At 34.3% G+C, this 21226-nt stretch overlaps 2 protein-coding genes across 2 annotated transcripts in view; one reads left to right on the top strand and one right to left on the bottom strand.

The window, feature by feature from the left end:
* LOC125673047 (uncharacterized) overlaps positions 1–5282 on the top strand; it is a 424666-nt gene extending 419384 nt beyond the window's left edge. Inside the window, exon 23 of the mRNA XM_056159423.1 lies at positions 297–5282. The gene's annotated coding sequence lies outside the window, so the exon portion shown is untranslated. The remainder of the gene's footprint in view (positions 1–296) is intronic.
* A 9225-nt stretch (positions 5283–14507) lies between these two features.
* Positions 14508–20147, bottom strand: LOC125674438 (uncharacterized). Its single transcript, XM_056161085.1, has 5 exons — positions 20130–20147; positions 17975–18121; positions 17462–17522; positions 15263–15317; positions 14508–14642 (listed from the first exon to the last, which is right to left on the bottom strand). Exons 1-5 carry the CDS (start codon positions 20145–20147, stop codon positions 14531–14533), a joined length of 393 nt encoding a protein of 130 aa, XP_056017060.1. The 3' UTR covers positions 14508–14530.
* Positions 20148–21226: the final 1079 nt, after the last annotated feature.

Here is a 21226-nt window from a genome sequence, read left to right as displayed (position 1 = left end):
GTGTGTCTGTTTTCGTCTTTTTTAAACTATATAAACGAAGCTGAAAATATTTGTTTACGGTATTTTTATGATTTTAAGTCATTAATCCCCCACGCAACTGACACAGATCTATCGTATTTATTAATCGAATATAAAACTGATAAACACGTGAAGATATTCATGTCCCCTGTTAATCGATTCTCTGCCTTATTCGAAAGGGTTTGTGGGGTGTAAAGTGGACACAAGGTGAAGATGATTAGGCACTGAATTGCATGATATCAAATCAATTTTCTTTCACCATGTGAATTTTATTTCAGGATGCCACAGAGCCAAACGAGAGTTCCCCTAACCATTCTTCGGATTCAATTATCAGATTATTTCTTTGTCAACTAGAAGAAATATCCTTGATGCATGGACCCTATTTGTGATGTCATAATGTAAAATTACTGTTTTGTTGGAATTGAAATGACCATGCGATGAACATTGTGATGTCGTATGGGATATACAAAACGTTGAACATTTTCACAATATTCTGAAAATTAAGAAATATATCTTTGTGTGTACATTATAGCAAAACCCACACATTTGACTGTTTAATGCGAATTATACTGCTCTTTTGTTAAAGGTCGATAAGATATATTGAAATTGAATTTATACTACTCTTTGCTCGTCGATAAGAAATCCGGGAGGGGGGGGGGGTAAGGGATAAAATAATTGAAATCCAATATTTAATGCTAATATATATTATTTCAATGAGGGGAAAACGTCGTATACTATCAAGTCACGAACTTGTGAATTACTTGATGAAAAATATATAGATATAAGCAATTAACAGTGCTCTAGACGACAGGGAACGTATTCTTGTATCTTTTCATGGCAAATTATTAATTAAAGGGTTATATAACTTTTAAAATTTGATATTTATTGGAAATCTTTTGTTCCCGGTTTTATAAATGCACTCACAAGCATCAATATCATCTTGAATTTTTCATGATCATAGACATGGTTTACTATCCAAAGGTACATGCATAACATGGATACGCAATATATAACGAGGAAAAGACAAATGTTACATACTCAACATTGAGGAAAAGACACGTAAAAATGAAAAGTGGTTTGATGAATTGTCGTAATTTACGAAATTGTGTACTGTGAAGAGGTGCATCATAATTTTGCAACATGTCTGTGAGCATATTTACATGTACATGTAGTTGTAACATAAAATCATGCTGATAATGGTTGTATATAGCAATGTTTAATATATTTCCTCAATGGAATTGTATAGTATATATTTTATAATCCTATACAGTGTTTGAGTTGAAATAGATGCAGTGTTTGAGTTGAAATAGATGACGAATAGTCACTTCCGGAAGAGAATAAACCGATGATCGACACGTTCATGCGTCGATGGAAGTTGGTTATAAGCACGGTATGCATTGTTTTACTGCTGTGCATATCTTCACTTGTTTTCGTATAATGTTCCTGTCACAATTGCGTTAGAAGACGAACGATTTTAACAGTCAATGACAATTCAAATCAATAAACACAGCAAGGTAAGGGGATAATATCACGTAGTTAGGAAACCAGGAATTCATTGCTGTACTGTACTTTAGTAGAACATCGATGGGTGTAGAATTTTGTATGATTTCCGAATTACATCGTACTTTGTATTAATTAGAAACCATGTTTTTATAGAGTTCAATTTAAACTGCTGTTAAAGAAATCGTATGACTTTGGAATATTTGACGAAATAAAAACAATTGTAATCATTACTCGAGATCTGAACGCGGTATAAACAATCAAAATAGATATTTAAGATTATTATGTGTTCATTTTGTAATATTCATTAAAATGCGAATACCAAAACAATCCGTGGTGTGCATTCCACACACTGAGTATTTGGTACAGACCCTGAAACGTGCTACTACACCTCCAAAGCGTTTAGTTTCGTTCCGTGCAAACCGTTCACCGTTTCGTGAAGACTGTTCAGCGTTTCGTGCAAACTTCACCGTTCCGTGCAAACCGTTCAGCATTCCATGCAGACCATTCAGCGTTTCGTGCAGACCGTTCTCTGTTCCATGCAAATCGTTTCGTGCAAGAATCGTTCCGTGCAGGATCAAGCCACGCCCATAGAAACGTGCATATCGTTAAAATCACGCCCTTAGATGAAATGTAGAACAGGTAAACATTGTTGGGAATTTGACCAATTATTTCAAAATGTCTTTAAGACAGTGAAAATCTACAAATAATCGAAAGAAAACTGTTTTAGGCAGACTAAAACCCGATACCATTTTCTTATCCTTGGTAGTTTCTAGCAAGTGCGGAGACATGTATATAACTGCCTTCGTTATCTTTTTTTTTTTTTTTTTTTTTGTATATAGAAATAATTCATTTGTCTTGTTGCATTTGTATGATCAAGTTTCTTTTTTTAAATAAAAAAATATTTTTATCAAAATCGTTTATCGGAACTGTCTGCATAATGCAAAGACCGACCCGTGTATAACTTGTATATTCTACGCAAATTCCAAGGTCCTTTTTTACCACAATAGAGGTCAGCTAATCCGTGTATTTGAAATTAACATTGCACAGAAGGTGTGGAAATCGGCGGGGCAATTGAAATGTGACAAAAGAGGTGTTTTATCTTTTGTCTTTCAAAAATAGATGCAGTTTTCTATAGGTTTAAAATTGAGGCAAATGCAACAATCTAATCAAAATTGGATGGTAGATCCGCTCACATAGTTGTTGATCATTACTGTAGTTAGTCATTATTTGTTTTATTTATCCATTTATATGATTTATTTCTCCATTTATTTCAATCATATTTTAATAGCTTCCTTTTTGTTTTGTATTTTCCCTTCTTATCCAAGATGACAGGTTCTTATCGACTGGCTAATTATAGATCTAGATGCATCCCCCCCCGCCCGAGAATATGTTCCAGTCTTACGAGAATTTCTAAAATCATTTTATCTATTGTCATACACGTATGTAAAAATGTATAGGTTTATTTAAGATTTGTCTTTGAAAAGAGACGAGAAATTTCTTTAAATCATTTTATCTGTTTTCATTCACGTACACATGTATATAAAACGTATAGGTTTATTCAACATCTGTCTTTGGGAAGAGGCCTGGCATATACAAATTGCAAATGTATTTTAACGACACTCAGAATGAGTGTGCATCAATAACGAAACAGACGCGACCATTTCATATTCAGTTACAATGAATTTAATAGAGCAATGAATCAATAAAATTTGATTAATTAATGTTCCGTGACGATATAATTTTGCATATTTTTCTGTTATTTCCGAAAAAAAATCATTTGTTTTCATTCCAACGTGTTCATAATTTATTGATTTAATAAGCAAAAATGAAATTTACCGCGTCGTACATGAGCAATTATTTTAAAATGAATCATTATCATTTCTTTCTTAACCTTTTCTTAATATCTAGAATACTGCAATTATATTGAAACTATTTGAACCAAATAATACCGAAAAAATCAAAGCGTGCAGGCCATGCCTACCGTTTCGTGCAGACCGTTCACAAAGCGTGCAAACCACGCCTACAAAGTGGTCAGCGTTTCGTGCAAACCGTTCACTGTTCCGTGCAGATCGTTCAACGTCTCGTGCGAACCGTTCACTGTTCCGTGCAAATCGTTCAACGTTTCGTGCAAACTGTTCACCATTCCGTGCAAGAATCGTTTCGTTCCGTTCCCTGCAAATGGTGTAGTAGTACGCTTCAGGATCTGTACAAAGTAGATGGACAACTGTAGTATTATATGCTCTTATCTTCACCATTAGCGTCATACATTGATTAAAGTGATTATATACTGAACAAACTTTCTAACGCCCCACTCAAGTTTTTGTATTGTACTATAATCATATTTTATCACTTTGAATATAACTATTGATTTGTATAAAGAATAAGTTATAAAACAACATCTCATCTGTAATGAAACCGCCTCATCCAAAAAGTACAAAAACGTATCGGTATCATATTTGTAATTCGCAACATCTAAATCTACGTACCGCTCTCATTCTACGAGTATTTGATGAATATACCAGCGGATATAAATTAGCTTCATCATTTTGAAAGTTAACAGTCAAACAAAAAGTTTAATCTTACCATAAAAAAGTACCAATTATTTGGAATTCGCAACATCTAAATATGCGTTGATCCCCATTTTGGGGCCATCTGATGACTATACTAGCGGTATAGTATAGTGGAGAAGGTTTATATAGGCTGTAAGCCTGCTCCCTAATCCATTTATGTTTCATACATAATAAAATATTGTTTAAATTAAATACTAGCGGTTTGTAATGATTGGTGTAAATTAGCTTTATCATTTTGAAAGTTAATAATCAAAGAAACAGCTATACCCCGGTAGTAAAGGAAAACAAACCTTTAGTGAACTGCTCCAGCTTCGACATACCAATAGGCCTTGTACGTTTGTGTGCGGTCATGCCTTGCATTTTACTACAGTAAGTTTGTATTTCGTAAAGACAATTTAGATATAGAGAACCCAATAAAAAAGGTTTTTTTGGAAATCAATATTCAGCTGGCATCGAACACGATTTTTTTTTTCAACATAGCCGGTCAGCGTCCAGAAAACACAACTGTGATCCCATTTGTTGCCGACTTGTAACGAAGGTATTTAACCTGGCAGACGATAATGTTAGCAAATTATAATATACTGCAATGATTTCTGCTAATTTTCAAATTGTAAAAGTAGGAAAGATGAGTATATTTATGTACAGTCTATAACAATGTATACCGATATGGGGTATTGAAGAAAGTTTGTTCTGTTAGATGATAATATATCTTCATTAACAGAGTAACAATAAAAGTACAACCGTTGTTCAATGCTTTATTGTGTTTGTCAAACAAGTTCATACTGCTTTTATCAGATTAGAGTGGTGTTCTACCAAATCTCGCATATCTATATATTTAAAATCGAATGTGACTTCGTCCTGCCATGCTGGTTGCTGATTATAGATTGAGCCATGTTGCATTGCTGCTACTTATAGGACTGGTATTTTGATAAAGGGATGGGAATGGCGATTGTAATTCAAATTATCCCCAACACGTTGTATGCCCTGTATATGTTTATGATTGTTCTGTTTCTAATAAACCATATATTTCAACGTTTTAATTATCCCATGAAACTAATATTACGTGTGAATGACCTTTCATTATTGACATTGAGTTATATACCTATTTGTATGGGGAAAAAACGAAATTGTCATTGAATGTATTACAGTGGAATGTACTTTTTGTCTATCAAAATTAAATGATTGATTGATTTGATATTGTTTATTGTTCCTCTCGAGAATCTTTCACTCAGATGAAGTCGTCAAAATTGCCGGTGAAGGACTGCAAATGTTAGGCCTATGATCGCCACTCACGCCTTCGAACAGGGAGGGATCTTTATCGTGCCACACCTGTTATGACATGGGACCTCGGTTTTAGGGGTCTCATCCGACTGTCTTATTTAGTCGCCTCATATGACAAGCAAGAAGTACTGAGGACTTTTATAACCCGGATCCATACAGGAAATAAAAGGTAAAAGGAGGAAGCATGGGGCATAATTACAAATATAATGAACAACCCGATTAACGTGAATGATTGATTGTATGTTGTTTGACGTCCCGCATGAGAATTTTTCATTCATACGGAGATCTCCCGATTAACATGAATCGTGATATGGAAGGTTACAGAAACTCGTAGCGTGATTTACATTTTACTGAAAATATCGAGCGTTGACATATTTTGTTGCAAACTTGTTAAAGCAAATTTTCTGTTCGATTTTACGAAATAGCAGTGGACATTCTTCAATTTTACTTGCACACCAAGAAAAAAACACCATCGTTGTTTTTTTCTAATTCCTGCTGTTTACACCCGTAAGTGATGACGCTCTCAAATATTTCATTCCTTAACTGAATTATAATTGTGCTTACAAAAGGTAAAAATCTGACACGGTGAGGTATTTATAATATTTTGACAAGTAGACTTATTCATAAAGAACTGTAAAATATATTCCTATATTAAAGAGCGGTATACACTGACATTTCACCGGATGACTTAGACGTAATATGACGTAGTGTGCAGAAAGGCGCATTGTGTATAGCATTATTAGCTCTTCTGAGCCGAAGGTTCAAAGAGCTAATGCTATGGCCATTTGTGTGGTGTGCGTAAACTTTTTAGAAAAAGGGCTATAACTCAAGAACCCCTTGACCATTTTTTTTTCAAATTTGATACAGGGTATCATTGGCCCAAGGGCTTTCATACATACTAAATAGAGGGATGTGACTTTTTAACAAGGGGAGATAATCAAGAAAATACAAACAAAACTAGTGGTTGCTAAAAAATCTTCTCAAGAACCACTGGGCAGATTATCACCAAACTTACACATAAGGATGAGGATTTGTTGTAGATTAAAAATTGCTCAAGGTATTACCCTGGGGCAAAGGGCGTGGTCTCAAGGTCACTTCAAAGTTGACCTAAGTTTATATTTCCTTAAATCTTTGATATTTTAGTCATTATAGGGACTAGGATCATCAAATTTTGACAGTTGATGCATCTTAGGACCTTGTGTCAAGTTGTTTCAAAAGTAAGTCACGGTGACCTACTTTTTGAATTTTGCAGGTATTTATTTTAAAATTAATTTTGATGCATATCTTGGACACTTTGAAGCCTATGATCATCAAAACTTGTCAGTTGGTGGATCCGCAGGACACTTAAGGTAACGAATGAACTCGGTATGATAATGAGATCATAATGAGCTGATACGTCATAACAGTTGCTCCGCCTTGATCAATCCATATTTGAATACACATACACAAACTCTAATTTTAGGATCATATAAAAATATATCGGAATATTGCCTTTATTCTACGCTTAAAATAAGTCAAATTTCCCTGATTTGACAACACATCACAAGGCATTATGATGAGAAATACCTCGGTGAAGCTTGTCGTATGGTTGGAATCAGCGTCTAAAATGCGCTTACTAGGCACATGGCAAAGACGACGCGACGTTCAGAAGATGTCAGCTGTACAACTTTGAAATCGGAAAAATCAAGGTAAATTCTTGTAATTGAAATAATGATGTATGAATACCTGAAACCAAAGTTGTCAACAATGAAAGCAGACAACATTTACTGTGTTTTATACATTGACTCAATACTTTAGAGGTAGTATATACATAGTTTGATGTTCTTTGTTTGCATACTGCACACGTCACACGTAGCCGATGTGTAGCAAATTAGGTGCACACACGCAAAATAGGCCTATATGTTAGAGAACTGATGCTCAAATGGTACCAGTTGTTGTTTGTTTATATAAACATGATTTACATGAGTACAGGCGGGTATCTAGGCAGTAAAATCCACAGGCACCTAAAGTATGGATATTACAATCATGTACTTACCCCCCCTCCCCCCTCTTTCTTTTGATTTTTTTTTCTTGCTATAATTTCTCTGAAATAAGTAACTTCCCTATCTACCCCATCCTTCTTTCGATTCAAGTAATCCGTCCACGCTTTTTGTAAGCTTCTACCGGTATGATTTAATTTATTTATTGATCCACCAAGCATGTTGGCATACAATCATTTTACACAATATGAGATCTGTATAATGATGACAAACTAAATACTAACAGTTCATATGCATATTTGTAAAGACGTTTATATATATTTGGCATGTACATATGACGTCAAACTGTATATATAATTCAGTATTGCATGTATAACATTAGCAACCTATAATTTATTACATAATTTGTGCTCATTTTTTTTATACCCGGACTAGTCCAGTCACTAAAGCTTACAAAAAGTGTAAAACGATTACAGTACTTTAAAAATCGAAAAAGAAATGAGTTAGACCGGGAATCAACACATTTCAGATTTATCGCTGCAAAAAATATTTTCAAAAATGGGGGGGGGGGGGGGGGGGGTGGCGCTAGTATCAGTGCATCAGGTATCTGTGGTAACATCTTGTACAAATGCACGTGTAACTACATTAATTTTGATGCTCTAGATTTACAGTCACATTTAATTTTATCAAGTGACATACTAGAAAAAAAAAATAAACTTGGGATATTTTCGCTTACATTACAGTTTGAATAAATGGAAGAAAAATAAAAGACCCTGAATGCACACTGATTGCCCAAATTTTTTATGTGTATTTGAGACCCTTCTTTAATACATTGAATGTTTGCGGCATATGTATTTATAATATGAGATAATGCTATTTACAGATGTGCATGATACCAACAAGAATGTGAACTTTTCAAACAGCATGATATTTCCAATTTTCCACATCTCTAGACCAGTGACCACAAATGTACATACAAGGTAATTTTTACAAACTTTAAATAATCCAACCAGGCACTGGATATACATAATTATAGGCATTGTTTACATCTAGTCAATATTAATTTATTCAAAATGATAAATAAGAGAAAATTCATATGAAGCATGTTTTGATATTGCTGTATGGTATGAAATCTGAATGTTTTTATGTTATAATGCACATATAAACTTGAACACTTAGACCTACAGTATTGTGTTTTAAATATTTTTGACTGGCAACTTTCATCTTTTTTTCATTTAGTACCCACAGATGACAGCCATATTGACTCCAGTAGATAATATTCATCTCCATCAGCTGGTTACTACGCTGTACATAGTGGTCAAACCAGGATATCCACTAATTGAATTCAGTGATGTGAATTGTCATCTACATTTGTGCTTACGAACTTTAGTAAACTGTCAAGTTTTAATATGAAGAAAATGCTGCTGAAAAAGCATCTAATCTTGTGTTCTATGAATGTTTTCAATTAAACACAAAACAAAATGAGAAATAGTTTTATTGAAACTTAATTGAAATTCACTTTGAATTACTTTGCATTGACTGAGTACTTCAAATTTTAATCTTTCTACATGTTCATGGTCAAGTGATAAAAAGTATTTGAGAGTGAAGGGGGGGGGGTGTCAAATGAAGTAAAAAGATTGACACTCATTTGGTGAACTAGATATTTTACACACTGCAGCCACTTATCTTTATTTTCAATAATGAATTAAGAATATTTCTTAAAACTGGGAAAATATACCCCCTCCCCAAGTAGTGTAGGAGTATGTGTCACTTCTGGTTTTCCAGTAGCTTGTATGATGGCTGTATTCTAGATACATATTTTGTTGAAAGCAATTTTGATTTTCAAGTTGTCACCTTAAACAATTTCTAAAAGAAATCCAACTCGAGTCATTAGGTATTCCCACGGATTTTTTTAATATACACAGTGATATAATACAAATATTCATTGTAGAACAAGATACATATACCCCCCCCCCCCCCACCTCATTATGTATGTTTCATTGCAAGTGCAGATGCTGCATGGGTCCAGACTCCTACCCAAACCCACTCAATTTGAAAAGTAATAACTCCATGACATTTTAATCGATTTTAAAACTATCAAATTAAGTTATCCCCTTCCCTAAACTGTGTTTCATTGCAAGAGCAGCATGGGTCCAGATATAGACAACCACCCTTCAACAGTGTTTCATGAAAACATACATGTAGTGTATCATATTTTTGTATATATTCTACATCTATTTAGTAGATACTGCATGTTTGTAACCTTGTTTAGACACCCCCACCCCAATGCAGGGATTGACACCCGAGACTATATTGCTGGATCAGCACATGATTTGCACCGCGAATCGTCAGTTACAAATTACGCACTGAGTTCGATCTGTTATTAAGCTCAGAAATATAAGAACTTGCTGTACTAATGGCCATCACGTATGATGTGTTCGAGATAATGCAGATAAGATAATTCAACACCGCACCGATCTCTGTGAAATTAAATGCATAATTCTTTGCATCAGATTAAATTTTCAAAAAAAATATATAGATACTGGTGTGTTGTATTCATACCAAAGCAAAGAAATATTTTTTTTAATATATGTAATACATATATTACACACTTGTTTGAAGGAATTATTTCGTTTTAGGCATAGATCGAAGGTAGATAGTGCATGCATATTTATGTGTGTAGTCTGATTAAAACCAGCTCCCTTCTAATGGTCCCTGACGACGATAGGGGAAAGGGGGGGGGGGTATCAGACTGTCATTCATTCATGAGGTTTAAGATTGGACTTTAAATAATCTGATTGTAAACAGATCTTTTATCCGCTTCGTTATCATTATGTCGTTACAAACGTACAATGTTTGAATACAAACTATAGTTTAAAATGTCTCTGAAATTAGTTGTTAAATATAAATGTCTTGGTTACTGGGAGTACAAGACCAACAGTCCGGTACAATATATTTATTACCAGACTGTTAACAGGCACTGTCCCTTGGTGCCCCCTGTAATCAAGTCAACAATTCATACTTTCTTTACTGAACACTCGAAATGCGCATCTGGTGCATTCAAATTGGTACCGTATAAGTTTTACATTCATACAATCAATTGTTTTCATTTATATAATTATTCTATTCTAACCTCTCTGCATTAGCATAAAACATTCAGAACAACTGGATCCTACATGTACATGTGTTTTATACTTGCATACTGTACTTACTAAACTACAATAATACTGATTTGATTACAATTTTATATGTATTCACACAACACACTTGGACCTATCCACTGTCTCAGAAACTGATGTGTGAAGCAGTTGGGTTATTTTATTGTATATATCATGTTGTTAATTTAAATCTTGTCTGCAATCAGTATTTCATATATAGTTATAGATATGTGCAGTGCAGAAGTGTGAACTCTGATAGTATTAGTAATTCTGAATGATTGTTTTCTTATTTTCATTACTGTACATGCTCCCCCCCCCCTTCCCAAGGAACCTTGATTGGCGAATAAACAATATATAGAGAGTTAAAAGATTAAAACTAAAGTAAATGTTTCTTGGTTAAAATACATTGGTTGTCCTGCGTACATGTATCATGTATACATTTACATAATAAATTGTAATTTTCCCGCCGTGTTACTTCCCTTTCCAGTATCTAATTTTGGATCAATATTCTACATCAGTGCTGCGTTTGAATATTAATTAGATAGCGTGTTTACATGCATATCGAAGATAAAACTGGACGGCGGTAAGAGGAAAATAAATGTGTTGTGGAACCATGAGATTATTTGAAAGCTTTGAACAAGGCTTTATCTAGAAATCACTGTCCAAATCTTGAAATATTCTTGAACAATACACTGAACTCGAGAAAAAACACAAATAAACAAAGTACAGGGGTAGGTTTTCATCTTGTGGGCCATTTTTAACTTATTTGCAAGCGGATGATCCAATTTGGACAGTGAATACTCGATTCTGTGAAACTTATTCTTTTCTATCATGTCATGTTTTTATTGATTTATGTACAGCTGGCTGTGCGCCGTGTCGATTTATGATCATCTATTTGCGTCTTGTATAATCTGGTCAAATGACGTCATATGACCCTTGACATCTTAAGTAAACATGCGAAGTGAAAGTACATGAGGCGTATATATGGTGTGGTACTTGAAAAGTGTCTTCAGTTTTTTAATATTAATAAATGACCTACACCCAAAACAATAGGATATTAAGCTTCATTTTTTTTAATAATTCTTAAACATGACCTTAAGTCACACGCGTCATGGGACCTTGAAATGCGTCAACTGAAAAATAGGTCACCGTGACCTACTTTCTGAATTTTATGGCTTATCATTTATAGATATATTTTAAGTTGTTATTTCAAATACCGAGAGGTTTAGAATCATCAAATCTTGTACGTTGATGCATCTTGAGGCCTTGAAACATATCTATAAAAAAGTAGGTCACAGTGACCTACTTTTTGAATTTTGCAGATATTCAAATTTCACATTTTCAATTTTAGATGCATATTTTGGGCACTGTAAAACCTAGGATCATCAAACTTTGTCAGTTGATGCGTCTTCAGTCTAAATTACTATATTTCACACACTATTTGACCTACAATCATCAAACTTTGTCAGTTGATGCATCTTGAGTCTTCGGAGTGTATCGACCAAAAAGTAGGTCACTGTGACCTACTTTTGGCATTTGACAGTTCTATTTATATATTTCAGTCACTAATTGACCTACAATCATCAAACTTTGACAGTTGATGCATCTTGAGTTTACGGAGTGTGTCGACCAAAAAGTAGGTCACCTTGACCTACTTTTGGAATTGGACTGCTATATTTATATATTTCAGATACTATTTGGCCTACAGTCATCAAACTCAAACTTTGTCAGTTGTTGGGTCTTGCATGTTCGAAGAGTTTCGACCAAAAAGTAGGTCAACTTGACCTACTTTTTGAATTTGATGGCCATATTTATATATTTCAGATACTATTTGACCTACAGTCATCAAACTTTGTCAGTTGATGGGTCTTGCATGTTCGGAGGTCGCTGACCAAAAAGTAGGTCACCATGACCTACGATTGGAATTTGACAGCTATATTTCAATATTCAGATACTAATTGGCTTAAAATCATCAAATTTTGTCAGTTGATATTTCTTGGATTCTCAAAATGTGTAAACCAAAAAGTAGGTCACATTGACCAACTTTTTTTGAATTCTTAGGATTTAACTAAAGATTTAGAATACTAAGAGGCTAAGAATAGAAATGGTGGGGTTGTACAATTTATCAGAAGAGCGATTCTAGGCCCTTGGGCCTCTTGTATTTTTTCCACTAACCTCCACTAGCCTGCTTAATTATAAAGGTCAGTACGTCTCAAGACTTAATTTTGAGGTGACCGATTTTTCGTACACGCTGGTCAGTGTCACAGAGAAAAACAAAAATGTAGCCTCCTTAGCTAAGGTCACAGACGGCCATCCCTCTTCGTTATATGAAATTATCCCAAAACAGCAAAAACATCAATCATCTTCCTTATCAGAATAATAAAGCTGCATGAAGAGGATTTCATCTGTATTCTAACCCGGATCGAACTGGACACGAAGGTCGGTACGTCATCATAGCGAATTTGAGGTGACCCATTTTCACAAACGCTAGTGATTGTCACAGTGGCTTCTCAATGTTTAGGTATACCACCAGTTATCAAACCTACCGTACATGTAAATGTTGTCACAGCTACACACGAACTTCAATGTATAGTTATACCACCAGTTATCAAACCTAGCTTACATGTAAATGTTGTCCACAGTTACACACAAACTTCAGTGTATAGGCATATCACCAGTTATCAAACCTAGCTTACATGTAAATGTTGTCCATAGTTACAGACAAATTTCAGTGAAAGACTACAACATACTTGTAGCCTCCTTACCTAAAGTTACTGATGACAAAATAAGGTTTAAATCGAAATCATATGGGGGAAACGGAATTGTATGAAGATGACTTCGATCTCCTCAACACATTCATTAGTAAAGAAATAAGCAATAGGTTTTACTAGAAGTCATTAGTAAAGAAATAAGCAATGTTTTACTCGAAAAATAATTTTAATCATGGGCCTCTCATGGTATGTATCATCCACAGTTTTTATGTATCAAATCACAAAAGTCTCTCCTAAACGACACTTGTAATGGCAATACATCAGTAACAACATAATGCAAAATAAACATTTACATCATTAATGCATAAAACTTAATTGCCTTACTTCGTTTAAAATATTATTTACAATTAATATAGACGGAATGTTGAGGAAGAACAATACTCCTCCCATCACAACAAATGCATAAACACGGAGTGGCAATTATTAAGGACACTGTATAACAAATACTATTGACAGGTAGTGTCCCAACGCTCATATAAATATTGAAGTGAGATCAGTCATCTCATGATTCGCTACAGTCTACAACACACTATACAATGTTCTTATAAATATTGAAGTGTGATGAATCATCTCATGAATCTCTATAGTCTACAACGTACTATACAATGTTCTTATAAATATTGAAGTGTGATGAATCATCTCATGATTCTCTATAGTCTACAACGTACTATACAATGTTCTTATAAATATTGAAGTGTGATGAATCATCTCATGATTCTCTATAGTCTACAACGTACTATACAATGTTCTTATAAATATTGAAGTGTGATGAATCATCTCATGATTCTCTACAGTCTACAACGTACTATACAATGTTCTTATAAATATTGAAGTGTGATGAATCATCTCATGATTCTCTATAATCTACAACGTACTATACAGTGTTCTTATAAATATTGAAGTGTGATGAATCATCTCATGATTCTCTATAGTATACAACGTACTATACAATTTATTTATGTCCTCTTATCTACATATATACACAAATAAGCATTATATAATTTTAAAAATTGTGAGCTACACACAATCTTATACAGAATCACAATATCGCAGCATACACTATTCATTATACATTGCATGTTGTTACAGAATTCGTGCATTCATTCATTCACTCAAAAAGTAAACAACATAAGGTATATTTGATTGCACGACCGCTAATGCGACAAAGCATGATTAAAATGAACATTTAAATTGGTTTTTCACAAGAAATGGATAACTGCTCTCTCTGGACATATATGTGAAAAGGTACGTTATAAAAGTCCAAACAAGAATCCAATGACCAGCAGGTGAAGCAGGAGAAAGTAACCCCATATTATCTTCCGGATTCCTGGGCGCATGCGCATCAAGCGATTCAAAGTTCGACTGGAAAAGCAGATGTATTCCCTGAAGTACACACATTACAACGTGACACTACAACCACCCAACACAAAGCTACAAAACCCAACAATTACAGTCATACCTGTTCATATACACTATGCCATATATTGTATTGTTTAGCTGTTTTCCCGAAACACTAATCAAATTCTCAATTATCTGGTGGCGCCCTGTTTTTATTGGTAGAAGATATACCCCAGACACACTGTACATGGGAAGAGACCACCGACCTTCCGAAAGTAAACTGGGAAACTATCCTACTTACCGGCGCGAGCGGGATTTGAACTCGAGCCGACCATAGGTTAGAGCCGTGTGATTTTGAGCGCGATGCTCTAACCACTCAGCCACGGAGGCCCCATACATACTAATACCTCTATATACATACATTGCTAGAAAGGAACATCCGCAGCAATGTTATGTGTGTCCATCCCAACCCATCCCAATAAAAAAATATTTTAAAATTTCGTGATTGTATATAAAATCCACATCAATAATTCAACGGATATATTCCCATACGGCTTATACTGTTTATCACCTAGAACATGGCAAAGTAAATAATGCTGTAAAAACATACGGTATCAAAAGCATAATGTGAATAATCCACTTACCGACGCACTCTAAGCCAATTCCACACCATCTGTCCATAACCAGCCTCACTACGCACTACAGGAAGAAATCAACAACGCATTTCATTACATTCTATCACGGTTATTACAAAGATGAAAGAAATACGTAATAACTAATTATGCAATACAAGAATATTTAACAAAACATTTTATTATACTTTCATGTAAAATACTCGAACCTGATTGGTCGAGAAGCATTTGAAAAAACATATTGTTACCCTCTGAGAACAGAAAACACGCGACCAAGGGTGATAGTATCTAGCAACGGGTAACAGTACTTGACAACGGGTGATATTATAAAAAAATATCACATGCATCAAATTTATGCGCGTACGGTTCACCGTAGATTGCTAGACGACGTCGTTTGAGCGTTTGTAATAAACGCGAGTACCCGCATCGAAATACGAAATATCGCACGACAGTGATTGATCAAATGTCAACAGACGTAAGTTTTTCTGCTTTCCAGTTTACATAACATTCAGTATAATAAAACAAATATTGCATGTAGTTGAGGGTAGCATTGAAATTTTCACCCCTCGAGAAACCATTGTCAACCTCGGCTACGCCTCGGTTGACAATGGTTTTCTCGGGGTGAAAATTTTCAATGTTACCCTCAAATACATGCAATATTTATATAATGTTACTTTCTACCATGGTTATTGCAAAGATCAAAGGAATGGCACGGTCATTATTATGGGATATACCTTAATATGTGATACTTTATTATGCACTACAGGAATAAATCAACAAAACTTTAGTGTAATGCACATATTATAATTTTCTTTAGTTAGCACCTGGGACCTTTCGGTTTCATGTTTCTAGCCCGCCTAAACATACAACGTTAAATAGTTTAACTGTTCCTAGTCCGACTAAACCTTACAGCGTTAAATAGTTTATCTATTCCTAGCCTAAACCTTACAACGTTAAATAGTGTATCTGTTTTTAGTCCGCCTAAACATTACAACGTTAAATAGTTTATCTGTTCCTTGTCCGCCTAAACCTTACAACGTTATATAGTTTATATGTTTCTAGTCCACCTAAACCTTACAACGTTAAATAGTGTATCTGTTTTTAGTCCGCCTAAACCTTACAACGTTAAATAGTTTATATGTTTCTAGTCCGCCTAAACCTTACAACGTTAAATAGTTTATCTGTTTTTAGTCCGCCTAAACATTACAACGTTAAATAGTTTATCTGTTCCTAGTCCGCCTAAACCTTACAACGTTAAATAGTTTATCTGTTTCTAGCTCGCCTAAACCTTACAATGTTAAATAGTTTATCTATTCCTAGCCTAAACCTTACAACGTTAAATAGTTTACATGTTTCTAGTCCGCCTAAACATTACAACGTTAAATAGTTTATATGTTTCTAGTCCGCCTAAACCTTACAACGTTAAATAGTTTATCTGTTCCTAGCCTACCTATTACAACGTTAAATAGTTTATAAGTTCCTAGTCTAAACCTTACAACGTTAAATAGTTTATCTGTTTCTAGCTTGCCTAAACCTTACAACGTTAAATAGTTTATCTGTTCCTAGTCCGCCTAAACCTTACAGCGTTAAATAGTTTATATGTTCCTAGCCTAAATCTTACAACTTAAATAGTTTATCTGTTCCTAGTCCGCCTAAACATTACAACGTTAAATAGTTTATCTGTTCCTAGTCTGACTAAACATTACAACGTTAAATAGTTTATCTGTTCCTAGTCTGACTAAACCTTACAATGTTAAATAGTTTATTGTTACTAGCCTAAACCTTATTACTTTAAATAGTGTGTATGTTTTTAGCCTAAGTTTTACAACGTTAAATAGTTTATATGTTCCCAGCATAAATCTTACAATGTTAAATTGTTTATCTGTTCCTAGTCTGCCTAAATATTACAATGTTAAATAGCGTATATGTTCCTAGCCTAAGTTTTACAACATTAAATAGTGTATCTGTTCCTAGTACGCCAACACTTTACAACGTTAAATAGATTATCTGTAATCATGACTAAATGACAAAACAGATAAAGACTGAGATCCTGTCTCAGGTCAGAGCCCACGACGTCATGACAAAAACTAATAGTAAAAGTTGACATTGTTCAATAGTCAGCATTGTATCTATGCTTAGCAGATGTTGGGACTATCTAACAATGAAGTTACAAGGTTTGAGGTTACTATAGAAATGATATAAACCACTTACTCAGCATGGGACTTGCTTCTAGGATTATCTCCTCCTCATCATCTTCAATTTGGAGATTGATCTAAAGAAAAGTGATCACTTATTAACAAACATTTCTAAAAATAGAGTGTGCAATACATTAAATTAAACTGTGAGCAACTAAAACATAATGTCACTTATGATAAAGATCGACATCTCTTACTTTCCCTTGATGTGATTGTTTAGAGAGTATACATCTGGCAAATCAACTCTTTCTCTTTCTCCAATAATAATATTCCTTTTATAGAGAACATTTTAAACCAACAATTCTTTGGTCAAAATATGGCTTATCCTGACATCCCCCCCCCCCCCCCCCCCGAGTATATTTCATGAATAACAATTTCAATTGAAATCAAAATTCATCATATAATAATTCATATATGACAATCAAAACAGAAGATTTTTGAAACAAAGAGGCGTTTCAGATTGATTAATGTTTCGGTCCACAATAATAGTATTACTCGTCATGAATACATTACACAAAAGTGCCATTACCTGCTTGTTTTCTGCTACAAGCCGGGCCTGCTCCTGCATAGTGTTCAGGGCCTCCTCCAGCTGGAGTCGTTGTTCCCTCTCCACCTGCAGTGCCTTCTCCAGGGCGTGGTGCTGGATGTGTAGTTGTTCCCGAGTTAGCTCCGTCTCCTGCAATCTATATATAATGGATGCCAGATCAAAATTCAATGATGGTAGAGTTACAATTTAAGTCATAATCATACATGTAGCTACATAACGTGAAATTCAATCACTAAAATGATTAACATAAATATGAATTAATGGATATATTCGAGAAGAATGTTTCATTGTTTGTTTTACATCCCATCAAGAATGTTTCACTCATATTGAGACGCCATCAGTTGTAGGTGAAGTATCACTAATTTAGACCTATGCTTAACACGCAGGGTTGTAGGAGTGGGAGTTCTTTTAACTTGCCAATGCCTGCCACGAGACGGGACCTATGTTATAAAGGTCATATCAGAAAGACCCATGCTTCTCACCTCTAAATGCCAAACGTTTGGCTAAGGATCAATCACTACCTATGTTTACGCATTAGGTTTGACGCAACCATGGCATCACGGGACTCGAACTTACAACATCCCGGTTACAAAGCAAATGCTCTGACACTGAACTACCACATCTAGTCTCATCATGAAGCATGAGTGTACTACAGTCAATATAAGATGACAGAGAACATGGCAAAACGATAGAATTCCATTAACAATTATGGCATTGCAATAAAAACTTTCATGAAGAAGACGATATTAACCAGCGTAATAATAGTATTGCCAGTAGAACAATTATCAAAATACATACTTAGAGCCAGCAGAACAATTATCAAAATACATACTTAGAGCCAGCAGAACAATTATCACAATACCTACTTAGAGCCAGTAGAACAATGATTAAAATACATACTTAGAGCCAGTAGAACAATTATCAAAATACATACTTAGAGCCAGTAGAACAATTATCAAAATACATACTTAGAGCCAGTAGAACAATTATCAAAATACATACTTAGAGCGAAGTTGTCTGATTTCGTCCATTTCGTCTGGGCAGACATGGTGATTTTAGTTTCTTATGGAACAATTCGCTGCTCTGAAACTGCAGTTATTTCTACTGAAGAAGCCCGTTGCATGGCCATGTTAATGGTCTTTGTTTCCTATTCTATTATCTAAAAGTAGTGATGGGAATCGGTGTGAATTTTACAATCGATGATTGGTTTACTGTAACTAACTAATTATCGATTATAATCGGACATAGAGAAATTCTATAATAATTAAAGTAATTTAAGTAGATAAGTACTACAAAAGTGTAAATAAATATTTTTTACGTTTATATTCGTTGTTTCCATAGCTGAGAGAGTGTAAGTGAATATCTTCTGTCTGTATTTTTTTAAATTCTTTTAATTGCATATATAAAAGTCGCCAAAAAAAAAACCAGATATCGTTTGCTTCAGTTCCGGTCCGTATATCAAAGTTAAATGTCATTAACTGACGATGATCCGGCTGAATTAAAATATAATAAGGGCCTAACGTTCAGCAAAGCAAAGCAAAATGAGGAAAGAAATTCATTTTATTACGAACAAAATTAAAACAGATAAATTAAGAGATTTATTGTCACCAATTGAAAACACGATCCGCACGTGCAGAGTAACAGTGGCCTTTGAAATTTTTATATGCGTAATTCCCACATGGCTTTGCTGCATGTAGTATCAAGATTCTCTTTGATAATGGTCCTTCGTTTATATGCCTGAATCAAAGTACGTCTATCTCAGTATCTGACCAACGTGAACATGCTTTATTCCCCGTGTATGGATACTTTCGCTTTCGAGTGCGCCGCCATTATGATAAACAAACCTTTTAGGTTACTAGATAGGTCACGGCAGGAATATTCTTCAAAAACTACAGTCGTTGAGAAAACAAAATCTAAAAACCGATTAATTGGAATAAAATTTTCATAATCGAGCGCTTAGAATTTGCCAACAATCGACTGATTTTCGATTATAATCGATGATTGGAACACCACTATCTAAAAGTACAGCAGTTTACCAAGTAATAATAACATGTTTAACAGGAATAGGTCTCAATGTTTGATGTATAATAATGTGGATTCATTTTTTAAAGAAATGAATGAATACATCGCATCTTACCTTGGACTGAGGTGACATGTGCGTCTGATAAAGGATTTTGTATTGCTGTTGTAAAGAACGCAGCTCATTCTCCTTTTCTCTTAATGATTTCGAAAGGTTTCCAAGCTGAACATTAACCCTTTCTCTACCGGCACATTTTAGAGGTTTTTAAAGACTAAATGACAGCATTTTTAAATCGATTTAAATCTGCATGGATCATGATTTGGAGTAGGCATATGACATATAATTTTGTTAGGAATTGGATAGGGAACACTTTCTTATAAAATTTGTCAATGTATCCCATGACCTCAAAGACGTCTACGGGGTCAAAGGTCATATAAGTGCACATTTTTGCAATCTTTTTTCTCTGAAATATATATATTACGACCCCTCTCACTAGATTAGAGTCAAAAATAGGAAATTCTAAATGTATGAGCTGATGTGCCTTTTAATATACTACAAAAAGAACAAAATCAAATTAATCAATTTTATTGACAAACAAATATTTTTGGTTGCTAAGTAACAACACTCATAGTACAATTTTGACCATAATTTGCCTTTCTGCATCCATTCGACACAATTTAAACGTGATTACAATCCATGATGATTAGTAAATGTCACATTATTTTAAAAATCTAATCTTTAAATAGATCTTAATCATTTTAAAAGGTTTTTAACAAAAAATATAATCAAGAGAATTAAGATCAAAGGTCATCAAATGGAACCTTCATACTTTATATACTTGTCCATCATTTTCTAATAATATGACGTTTTGCCATTATGTTCCATTAAATATAATAAGTATTGCAACATTAAAACAAAGATCTTTCAATTATTGTTAATCTAAAATAATCTATTTTTATTCAATTATATTTGGTTGCTAAGCAACAACACCTTATCAAATGTTATCAAAAAGTACTAACCATTTTTCCTCTCCAAGTTCAACATAAACGAATGTTCAAGTACTTACTTTCAATCACTAGATTTAAATGTACTTGCATCATATTTAACAAAAATGTTCTTATATTCAACCTCTTGAAACCTATTTCGAGACATAATTCTTGATAACGAGTTGTTCCGACAGGGGCATGCGTTGACCAATATCTGTCTATCGACTG

This window comes from Ostrea edulis, chromosome 3 (genome assembly GCF_947568905.1).
Source record: "Ostrea edulis chromosome 3, xbOstEdul1.1, whole genome shotgun sequence".
NCBI classification, from domain to species: Eukaryota; Metazoa; Mollusca; class Bivalvia; order Ostreida; family Ostreidae; genus Ostrea; species Ostrea edulis.
This window is presented reverse-complemented; position numbering and strand designations above follow the sequence as displayed.